Source organism: Elephantulus edwardii, unplaced genomic scaffold, assembly GCF_000299155.1.
Source record: "Elephantulus edwardii isolate Elephantulus edwardi_28Jun2011 unplaced genomic scaffold, EleEdw1.0 scaffold00006, whole genome shotgun sequence".
Classification (NCBI taxonomy): Eukaryota; Metazoa; Chordata; class Mammalia; order Macroscelidea; family Macroscelididae; genus Elephantulus; species Elephantulus edwardii.
The window spans coordinates 5,917,615-5,929,599 of NW_006399756.1; the positions used below are offsets into that span (position 1 = coordinate 5,917,615).

The 11,985-nt window shown below is 52.2% G+C and overlaps 1 protein-coding gene across 1 annotated transcript in view; it reads right to left on the reverse strand.

The window, feature by feature from the left end:
- The window catches only part of FANK1 (fibronectin type III and ankyrin repeat domains 1), a 28,214-nt gene that overhangs the window by 13,593 nt on the left and 2,636 nt on the right, over window positions 1–11,985 (reverse strand). The window contains exon 2 of the mRNA XM_006880132.1: window positions 3,830–3,954. Coding sequence (XP_006880194.1) covers window positions 3,830–3,954 — 125 coding nt within the window. The remainder of the gene's footprint in view (window positions 1–3,829; window positions 3,955–11,985) is intronic.

Consider the following 11,985-nt stretch of genomic DNA (forward strand, 5'->3'; position numbering starts at 1 on the left):
AGAGAGGGGGGCACAGGGCGGAGAGAGGGGGCACAGGGCGGAGAGAGGGGGGCACAGGGCGGAGAGAGCGGGGCACAGGGCGGAGAGAGGGGGGCACAGGACCAGACAAGCTTTCACGCTGTCATGTCCAGGGCCTGCATGAGCTGACGCTGACTGGGAAACACCTGACAACAGCACACTGGGCTTTGTGCCGTCTTCCAACCACAAAGCTGAGGCTGAGAAAGCTGTCCAGGACAGCCCGCTACCACCAGGCAGCACAGCTAGGGGCCCGTCTTCCTGCAGTGACTTCATACACGTGGGGATATCTGACCAGTGCACCACGTGCTCCCATTTCCAGGGCATTTTCCACACAGACGAGCATCTTAAAGAAAACATCCCACCGCTCCCAGCTTAAGGGACAGGCCACGAGTCTGAGGAGTCTGGGAAAAGGGCTAACTCCTGGGATTGGAGGGAATGCTCTCAAACCACACTCCTGTTTCCACCTTGACCACCTGGTCCCCCCTCCTGTGTCTACCTGTCAGGCACAGGGCTCCCAGCCGGGCCACTTCCGGCTCATTCGGACCAGGAAGCTCCACACCATGTAAATATTAGAAAGTAAATGAAGCCATCTAGCATTTACCAGCTTGAGACTGGCTGAGTGCGGGGCATTGTGGTGTTAAGATATAATTAGACTAATGCTCTGCCTGTTCCAACTTCTCAAGAAGGACTCTGTGTCCTACTTCTCCTGAGGCTGAAGGTGATGCACTCACAGGAGAGAGAAAATCAGAAATACTCACCTTGCGTTCCGGAATTCTGGGCAAAGACAGCCAGAAGCAACGTGCACGTGGGGAGCCCTGCTCAGCATTAACTCACGAAGCCTCTTGCCCCACAGTCCAGGTTAAAAGGCTCTAAGGAGTACCACCCAAATAATCAACTCAAGTGCAGAGCCGGCCCAGGGGTTACGCCAACCGGACAGAGCAGAGGGTGGAAAGGCTCTGTTCAAGCACACGGTGCCCCTTCCTGCTCCCACTACAGGCAGGAGGCACAAAGAATGATGAGGAAACAAACGTCAGGATGAGCAGGGCCTCCCATCCCACACACAAGTCCTTCAAGACGGCAGGCAGAGCCCGAGGCGGGCCGCTGAGGGCAGGGTTCCTGACAGGAGTACCTGACAGACACACTGTGGGCTCCGATTCTGATCACCGCAGCTGAGTGTATTCTAAACGTCAGGTGTCACAATAAAGAATGCGCACTGCCAAAGACCAAGTCCTGCACTCATAATAAACCCTGAGCAACAGCATCACGGAAAAGGCTGAAATGTCCCAAGAAAACCCATGACCCAGAGACACAAAGCAAGCACACACTGTGGAAAAAGTGGTGCTGATAGACCTGCTGAACTTGGGGCTGCACAAACCTTCCGTTTGTTAAAAACATCACAAGAAAATGAGGCATGGCTGTCTCAGAGGGGTGACGACTTTGTCCCTGTGTGTGTGTTATTCGAATACTTACCTAAAGGGCTGCAGTTACAAACACAACAACCTGCCTGTGGGGAGAACGGCCAGGAATGCTTGTCTGCACTGGATGGAGCCCAGCAGTCAGGCCCATGTGAGGGGGCGGGGGGCGAGCGGCGGATGGATGGACACATGGGTAAGGGGGGCAGGGTGAAGAGAACAGAGGTGAGGGGGACGGGTGAGGAGCACAGGGGTGAGAAGGACAGGGGCAAGGGGGCAGCTGTCACTCACTCCACACAGGGACACAGAGCTGCCTGAGGTGCCAGCAGGACTGATAAGGTGGGGATCACACCTATGGGGTGATTTTAAGTCTCTATTAAAAGCTGTGAATTAATGATGAGCTCGGGGGAGACGGTTGCCAATTAACAAGTAGCAGCTGTTTTTCTTTCTCTTTCAGGGCCCAGCTGATTAAAATTGCACGCCTCATTTAAGCAAGAGTCTCATGTCCTTTACCTGAAGATTTTTCCTTTAAAGAAATTTTGAAAAACTGAGCATCCTTTATTCAAATAAAGTACATGGTTTTGTGATTCATTAAAACACTTTCAAGCTGAATGCGAATTATCAACCCACAGAAGCACTTCCCCCTCCTTCTGTGGCGTGTGTGCGTTTTTAATTCTGTTTGGCGCGTCCTGACTCCTCAAGAGAAGCAGCTTTGAAAATGACAACTCTAACCACAGAGCAAGGGTGCTGCGTGCCCAGACCCGGCGCAGGAAGGGTAGCAAAGACCCTCTCCTCGGTGTTCTCAGCACACAAAGAACCCACTCGGGGTGGGCCACTCACCTTCTCTGTTCCCGTCAGAACTTTAGTAATTAAATGTCTTGTGTAAAAACAAAACACTTTCCATGTTATTCTATTAAGAGATAAGTCCTTTTCTGACTGGCGTCATCATCCCTAACTAGTCACATCAAAATCGCCTCTGAAATGCTGTTTTCATGGCTAGCTGAGCGTTCCTCAGTCATTCGTGTGTAGCCATCAGCACTCTTGGTTTGCTAAGACCCAATCCCCGAAGCCCTGTTACAAACTTACTCAAAATTGCATTCTCTTCAGGGTGCAAAGACTGCCACGACTAAATGTCTAAAAGACACGGTGAAATCCACAGACAATGCAGGCAGTACACACAGACACACAAAGACAAATGCAACCCTGGATAAAGCTTCAAAACCACGCTTCATTCGCTTTGAGAACCTTCCGTCGTCCACCCACAGGGGACTTAACTGCCTCTGCAGTGGACGCCGAGGAAGGAGTTCTGGCCATTTGAGACTTTCCAACATTCCAGCTCAAAGACGGCACCAGATATAAACAGCTTAACGATCTTTTGAAATACAGATCAGAGAAAGTATTTGCACCCTTAATAGAAGGTCCTGGATGGAGTGGGAGAAAAGAGATGACCTAAACTCAAATCCATAAAAAGGGAGGAAAAATCCCAAAGAGTCCAACTCACTGGTCAGACAGAGATGGGGCTTGGGGGGATTCCCCAGACAGCCGCCCTCAGTCAGCCTTCAGCCTGGACCTGAACTCACTCCTGGGACCCAGCTTTCAGCCAAATCCTCAACAAGCCTATGAAGTGAACAATACCACCAGGAAGGGATGAATTCGTTACAACAGCCAACCCTGTCCTGCCTCGTCCCCCTCAGGACCAAAAGCACAGCTCTGCCCAAGGTTAAGTGGGAAGGCAGGAGGGGAGAATGAACAGGCTAAGAATGAACATTACTAACTGCAAGTCTAATTTTCTTTGTAAACTTTCAACCGCATCTCTTTACAGAGAGAGAGAGGCTGAGACCCAGAGAGACAGAGACCCAGAAAGACAGGCAGAGGAACAGGCAGAGGGGAGGCGGAGAACTGTAAACATCTGGACCCTTGGCAACGGACTGGGGCCAGTCTGGCCTGATGCTGTGCCTAGCTGCTTCTCTCCTGGCCACCCCTCCAGATGAGCTCACTCTCTCCTTCCTCATTTCACCTCAAGTGGAGGCAGCAATGATAATTCTCCTCATCCGACAGCAACCCTGGGAAGCAGAGCTGAGTGTCAAATTCAGGTGTGTGCAGTGATGTCTGAATGGGCCAAAACCCTGCAGCGCCCTCCTCAGCTCAGGACCCCCAGCCAGCCAGGCAGCATGGTTCCCCATGCAGGGGCATCTCACCCAGCCACAACCCTTATGTTTGCTTCCTAAGAAAGGGGACTTCAGCATCTCATACTGGACCGAGACTATCTAACAAGGCAGCCCTGGCATAAAAGCAGCCCTCATATCCTGTGAGGGCACAGTTCGTGTCCCCACACACAGAGCTCAGCCTGTGACATGCCACCATCATGCACCCTGGGGGGCTCCCATCCACATACTCACTGGTCGTAGACACCGCGACCACAGGACTGTACTGGTATTCTCCGGAGGGGCTGGTGACCTTCAGTCGAAATCGGTAGAGTGTCCTCGGCTCCAGCCCTTTGACAACATGCTGAGTCGCATATCCCCTAAGTGGAGGAAGATACAGGCGGGTAAGGCCAGCTGACCTAGGACTTGTGCCCCGGCAGGTCTAAGCAGGGCAGATGGAGAAGGTTCTGGAACACTCTCCATTCCCCGGGACCCCTGTGCTGCTGACCACACTAAACTGCAGGACCTGGAGAGAAAGGGACCATGTCAGACCTGTCACTCCCCATGTCACTTGTCCACGCCACTCTCCGGGGCCCAGTTCAGTACCTGAAGAGCAGCAGGTGCACAACTTGTATTCTGGACAAATAATTGTGTTAACTCATGACATCTGTCCCCCCAGTGACGACGACACACAAGAGGGGGGGCACAGAATCAAGGAGACACATACTTTAAAGTGGGGTCTGAGCACCAGCAGAGACGGATCCCTGTTGCTGGAAGTACTTCTGCACATAAATGTTCACCATGGGGCAGGATAGCACCCACTGCGGCAAGGAGAGTGCCCACTGCCCTGGGGAAGAGCGCCCACTGCCCGGAAAGGCACTGAGGGGAAAATGCATGCTGGCAGGACAGTCATTGGTGACTAAGCCACCGGGGAGAGAGCCACGTTCATGCTGAGCCCAGAGTCAAGTTCACCCAGGAGTGCTGTGGGGAGACCCTCGTCCCCCACCACCTAGACAAGCCTGGATCTTGACAAAACATTCGGGGCAGGGGAAAGGGGGTTGTCAGGAATCGGACAGCAGTAACTAGCTTGCTGGTTCTAGAAAGAGGGTAGTTGACAAGAAGACTGCTGATGACCTGCCCACCTTGTGGCAGAAACCATGTGGCCATTCTACTGACCCTCCACTTACGTTCACTTTCTCTCTCTGTCCATCTCTCAAGTATTGGTGTTCTCGACAGAGCTGCTGCCAAATCAATTTGTATTATTCCTCAAGAAATGTCTTGTTTAAAGAAAAAACAAATCTGAAGATTACAAAAACCATGTTAAAATTGAAAATTATCTATGAATTCCATTTCTTTTGTGTTTCTGTCCATTGTCCAAAACTTAGATGAAAGGTTCTGAGAACACTGTGCTGCCTTTTCCACATCCCAGTTACTGTGGCCCCAAAGTCTAAATGACTCGCTGGGTGTGGTTCTAACGGGGAGCAAAGCCCAGGAGCCCGAAGCTGGCCTCTGAACACACACACCCCCTCTTCCAACAGGAGAGATCCACATCCTCCCCCTTGAGAAAGTGGAATGTGGAGAAGCTGGGTGAGGTCCGGGCCTCGCCAGAAAGATGCCTGGAAGCTTCTGCCAGCTTCCTTCAGAGTGAGTCACCTCGTGCTCAGGAGAGAGCAGAGCAGCCGCTCAGTGAAGGCAGCCCTGGGAGAGGAGGGTGAACGGAGATGGAAGAGGAGACAGCTGCCACGGCCACTGCAATCAAGACATCAGACACAGACACGCGCAAAGCCGCCCCTGCAGGGCCACCTCAGGCACAAGCCATGGGAGCAAGGGTCTCGCCCAAGTGTCCGAACGATCACGGACACCTGACAGGCTCTGCCCTAAGCGTCCATGTGTTAACATGGCCTGTTAGGCAGCCACAGATAACGGGTGCACGACATACCAATCAGAAAGTACGAGAAGGCGGTGGGGAACTGATACCACGTTATAAACCATGCTTGAGTCAAGACACCAGGGGGACGGGGAAGTGTTCAGAAGAGAAATAAATGCATTTTCCATAGAAATAAAAACTCTGGAGAGAAGATAAGTATTCAGAGAACTGCAGTGGGTTGAGAAAGAACAAAACACCCTATAAAGAGACCAGTCTGGGACAAAGCCCTTCTCCCAGGACCGGGTGGGAGTTAGAAGCCACACAGGCGCTGGAGTGCTTACATGCCGGACCACAGAAATGGAGACGGTACCAAGGAGGAACAAGGATTACGAGGGAGGATTGCCAGTGAAGCAAAAACCGTCAGAAGCTCAGAGAAAACCCGACTATTCAGTCCTCAGAGGAACTCAGTGCTGGGGAAGGGAGGGGCACAGATGTGAAGATCTGGACTACAAGAAACCAGGAATACCCAGCAACAATCCTCACTGCCTACCTGAAGGGCGTGCTGATGCAAATAGCACCTTCTTAGCTCTTAGGAAGGGAGGTAATGTTAGCGTGGGGGACAGTATGCTCTGAACACATCTTCCCTTGTTGTCATTGTTGTTGTGTACCATCAAGTTGGAACCCACCCACAGCTGACCCTCCAGGGGGGTTTCAGAGGCCGTTAATAGCACGGAAGGAGACTGCCCATCTTTCTCCCACAGAGTAGCTGGCAGCTGCGAACTGGTCCTTAAGGTACGGCATTTCCCCCACTAGGATGTAAGAAAGGAGCCTGCGTGGGGTACAGGTTGAGCCTTTGTGTGCTAACTGAAAGGTCATTGGTTCAAACCCACCAGCTGCTCCCTGGGAGGCGGCAGCGGTGGCAGGCTGCTCCTGTAAAAACTGTACTGTTCTGTACTGTTCTGTTCTGTATGGTCCAGATGGAACGGGCCCAGCAGACCCTCCAGTGAGTGAGTGGTCAGAGGCAGTGAGTCACGTGAAGGGAGATTTTCCATCTTTTTCCTTCAGGGCAGTGGATGGCTTCAGACCCCTGGCAGCCCAGCTCCTCCTCTCCAAGCCCCCGAGCTCCCCACTGTGAGGACCAAGCCGTGGCCACCAGAAGTTAGTTCTCACCATGGAGTCAGAGCCTACTCATTGCTGACCCTCCAGGACATGCCACAGGCTCTAAAGCTGATGGCCTAGTGGGTAAGGAGTTACACTAGCAATTCAAAGGCAAGTGGTTCAAATCCACCAGCTGCTCTGAAGGAGAAAGACAGACTATCTCCTCCTGTGTCGTTTACTGTTATGTGTTGTCAAATCAGAACCAACTCTTTTTTAAATTTTATTTTATCATTTTTGTATGTGTACCGTCAAATCAGATCTGACTGGTACGGGAGGAGATAGTCCCTCCCTCTCCAGCAGAGCACCAAGTGGATTTGAACCACGTACCTCTGGGATTGCAGGGCAGCTTCCCACCACCAGGCCACCAGAGCTCCCTGTAGAACCAACTCTTAGCGGACCCTCCAGTGGGATCTAGGAGGCTGTAAACAAGCCTCTAAATCAACAGATTGTCCATTTTTCTCCCTCAGAGCAGCTGGTGGATTTGAACGTCCGGCCTTTGTGTTGACAACACAATTCCTCACACAGTGAGCCACTACAGCTCCTTCCCATGCGATTTATAGCTTTGAAAACTGGCCTCAGGGTGAGCGACAAGATGGTTCCGGCTTGGCTGTAGCACTTAACAATGGCAACCCAACAGGAAGTGCTCATCTCTCTCCCTCAGAGCCCCGAGTGGGTTCAGTCTGCCCGAGAGGCTCTCGCCTTCGGGTTAACAGGGAAGCTCCCTAAGAACTACACCCCCAGGGATCGTAGTGTCATTAATATGTTAATCAGTGACAGCTAATGTTAGAAAACACCTATGAAGGATTCTATGAAAACCCAGTAAAATTTGTAAGCTTTCAAATTTAAAAACTCCCTAAGCCTTGGGAACGGTGTGGGGCGGCTGTCCTCTGAGTTGGGGTCGACTCACTGGAAACAGGTAGGACGTCAGCGTTTCTTTTTCTACCTAGCTCATTGCTAGATCCCAGTTCCTGCAACTGCCCAGTGTATTTGTTGGCTGGATGAACTGGCCTTGCGCTGAGGCCAGAGGTTCTCACGTCATAAACAGAGTTTGGTCCCACGTGGAACATGGACCTAATAGGGTCCTAAGACTCAGGCCCACTGGGGGTTGGGAGTCAGTAGGTACCAGCAAGTCAGCTTCAGCTCCCAGGAGTCCTAGTGACAGAGCGGGTTTCCTGACTGTAATCAGGGGATCTCTGATAGTGTGGTCCGTAGAGGGCTGCACTGTTAACCCCCAGGCAGCACCACTGGGGGGATTGAAATAAACCAACACCTGCACAGGAGGAAGACGGGAAGTCTCTGGAAGTCTCTGCCATGAGACCGAGCGCCTCCGTGAACCTCCAGGAGGAGGGTCAGCCAGGAGCCAGCTCCCAGCAGATAACAAGGAGGCCAAACAAGGAACACTGATGGGATCACCAGGTCTATTCTCCCATGGAGCTGCTGCGTGGACTTGAACAGCCTACTCTGAGGCTGGTGGTAGATGTTTAATCACTGTGCAGCCAGGGCTCTTTGCCCATCGGGGGACAGAGGGGTGAAGGGAGGTGCAGGAGTGGAAGTCGGGTGGGGCACAGTTACGGTGGTAAGAGTTGTTGTTTGCCGTCTCCTCACGTCTGACTGACTCCTGCCACCCAGGCCATCCTCTTAAATGTGAGCCCACCGCCGCAGCACTGTGTCACTCTCTTGTTGATTTTCTTATTCTCCTTCCCTGACTCTCTACCTTTTCAAGCCGGACGTCTTTTTCCAGGAATTAGCCCCTCCTGATAACACACCCAAAGTATGTGGAACAAAGCGTCCCGTTAGATTCTTTGATGCTTCACAGCAAGTACAGTCCAGACAAGGATGACTAACAGAATTAACTCGTGAACCTCCAGAGAAACCCTATTCCACCTTCCCACAAAGACTTACAACCTTGGAGACCTGATGGGGGGGGTCACTGCAGGGCAGAACTGACTCAGAGGCAGTGGGTTGGGTCAGGTAAGGTAAGGTGGCGGCGGCTATGTGCTGGAGAGTCGGAACTGACCCGTAGCTGACCCTCCGGCAGGTTTTCAGAGTCAGCTAATTGCACGGGAGGAGACTGCCCATCCTTCTCCCAGAAGCTATGGTGATGTGGGGAAAAGCCAAAGAATCTTAGAATTATTTCCACAGCAGAGAAAATGCTGGAAAATGTAGCATAGCACAAGCTCATATTTTGTTACCAAATCAGCACACATCTGATGCAAAAACTAATGGAGCACAAACTATTTGTAAACCCCAAAGCCTGGTATTACCCCAGCACCTTCTCTCTCTCACGTCTGCACTCCGTCTCCTCCCTCTGCAGTCTGCCGTCACGCTGGTGACTATGGCATTTGTATGTCAGCCCAGCGCTGTCCACTGGCCCTTCCCTCCCCACTGCCACCCTCGCCTCTCCATCTGATTACCTGCTCGTACAAGCGGACGGTCTGCTCGACCTGCAGTCTTCCCGTCTCTCTTGCCCTGGTTCTTCAGGCCGGTAGGCTTGGTGCTGCCCACAGAGGACTTGACTGGCCTCCACTAATGTGTGTTGTGTTCTGAGGAGCACGTGTGTCGTCGTGAACACAGACACGGCCACGTGACTCACCTTGAGCACTAACACACATGCAGAAGTGCAAGGTCGTCCTCGGTGGAAACCACAACCCCATGTGCTATTCTCGCTTGCACACGGCAGAGGCTGTGTCGTCAGCAGGGCCATGGGATGAAGAGGTTGTTGAATGACACCACAGTCCAGCCACAGGACACGAGAGTGAGAATGAACCACTGCTATTGTAAGGCACGGAGACGTCGCACTGATGGCTCATGTACCATCATCTGGCCGGTCACATGATAGTTCTCTCTCATCCCATATCTTGTCCAACAGCAAACTGTCCTCATCTATCTTGAAAACACTTGAATTCAACCACTTCTTTCTCTGGTCCATTTTCTCTGATCTGAGATACAGCAGAGCCTCCTGGGCAGCCTGCCTGTTGTCTGGTCTCCAGGCAGCCCGCTCTCGGCTCAGCAGCCAGCCCACGCCCTCCGCACGACCGCCTCCGACAGCTTCCCTCGTCCCTCTCCAAGTAAAGGGCAAAGATCTCTCGAAAGCCAACAAGAGCCTCGTGTTAGTTCCGTCGCGGCTTGTGCTCCGCGTTCACCTGTCCTCACAGTGCTTGGAACATGCTCATCTCAGGACTTGGCACCTGCTGCGTCCCCAGCCTGGCGTGCTCGTCCCTCAGGTAGTCCCGAGGCGGGAGGTGGCCCTCATTTGCTTCCGCTCTTTACTCAGCACCTTCTCAGTACTTCCCTCACCTCTACCCCTTACCCCAGCTCTTCCTAGACTTCCTCTCTCTGGTATTTATCCGCTCCTAACACAACAGAAGACAACTTGAAGCATGATGATGGTCAAAGACTACAGATTGCAGTATGGATTGCAACTCACCATCAAGAGTTCCTCATCAAATCCTCAAACTATACCAGTAAGCAACAGCTTAAGTTCAAAAAAACTGAAGTCGCAGATTTCATTTGACCTAGTCCCACAACCACCGCCATGGACGTGGAGACCAGGCAATCAAACCAGGGTGCACTGGGCTAACCTGCTAATGGGTTTCTTCAAGAGTATTAAAAAGCAAAGATTCCACCTTGACCATGAAGGAATGCCTGACCAGAGGACAATAGTTTCAATATCCTCATGTAAAATTTAAATATATATAAAATTCAATATCCTTCTATAAAATCAGGCAAAATTTGGCAGTGACTAAGAAGACGGAAGAAGAAATGATGCCTTCAAATTATTGAGGAACAACGATTATCTATCTGAAGTCCAACATGTGCCTGACTCAGGCCATGGTCATTTCAATGACTTGCTATGCATCTGGGAGCCGGGCACTAACTAAGGATGACAAAGGAAGATCTGGCACCTGTGAGCCCCGGCGTTGGTGAAGAGGAGTGAACGGCCTGCGGGCTGCGGAAGGACAGGCAGGCTTATCTTGGAGAAGGCACAGCCAGGGTGCTCCTTGGAGGCCAGGATGGCAAAGCTTTGTCTCACACCCTTCGGTCACGGTGCTAGAAGAGGCTGTACATTAAAGAGGGGCATTGTGCTTGGAAAGGCGGAGAGTCGGTGAAAGAGAGGAAGACCCTCAATATGGGTTCAGGTGTGTCAGAAATGATGAAAGGGCACAGGAAAAGGCAAGGCTCAGGTCTGCCGTTCAGGGTCACTGTGACTCACGTCAGACTTAACAGCACCCAACAATCACGGTTGACCAAGAAGAGTGAATAGACCATGTACTTCCAGAACAAACAAATCTGTCTTGGAAGAAGTGTACCCAGAAAGTTCCTTAGGAAGAGCAGAGTCTCATACTTTGGACTTGTTATCAAGAAGAGACGAGTCCCTGGAGGAGGGAGGACGTGATCCTTGGTCACAGTGTCACTGAGAAGAAGCAAGACCCTCCAAGAGGACTGGCACAGTGGACAGAACAACGTGCTTATACCCAGCCGAGGTGTATGAGGCCGTCGCAGGGCAGGCTGCACTCCACTGTGTCACACTTATGTCACTGGGCGTCGCAACTGACTCAACAGCACCGGACAACAGCAACAACACGGGTTTTTACTCTTTGATCGGTCTCTGATCAAGAAGGCTGGAACATAGTCGTTGTTGATTGCCGTTGAGTCGAGCACGACTCATAGCGACCCTATGAACAAAAGGCCCGGAGCCTTTCTCTAACTACCATCATTTATCAGAGTTTCTAGAGTTTCCGGAGGGGTGTGGTTTAGGAAGTGGATGGCACTCAGGTGCTTGATAAGACACACTAAATGGGCGGATGACTGCTTGAGAAGGCCGCTGACTGCCACAGGAAGTCAGGGGAGGGCAGGCACCAGGCACCAGGCAGTTTTTCCGTGGAGGGAGGCTCTCAGGTGGACTGAAGGGAAGGGCAGAGCAGAGGGTGGGCTGGGGTAGTTCATTCTACACCAGGAAGACTGCTCATACCAGTGCTGGGAAAGTCAGGACACGTTCTATGGGCAGAGGCAGGTGGAGTTTGGAAGGAGGTGAGGGGAAAGGCAGAAAGGCCACCAGACGGGGGCACGTGCAGAGTGTAAAGGCCTCACACATGAGCCTAAGGGGTGACCTTCGTCCTGCAAACCACAGAGCCCTGCTCACTAGGACTTGATGGAAGGGAAACAACACTCAGCTGGCAAAGGAGCAGGATGAAGGGCAGAGGCAAGACGAGGACGCGGCTGGTCCCCCAATCACGCTAGTGTAAGAACAGGACCAGGGAGAACCAGGGAGAAAACGGTGCTTCCACACCCAACAGGGGAAGGCCACGCGCCCCACACATCTACCACCGCACTGCAGAGGAGGAGCTGAGATGGGAGGAGGAGGGGCCTCAGAGGTGGGAGCACA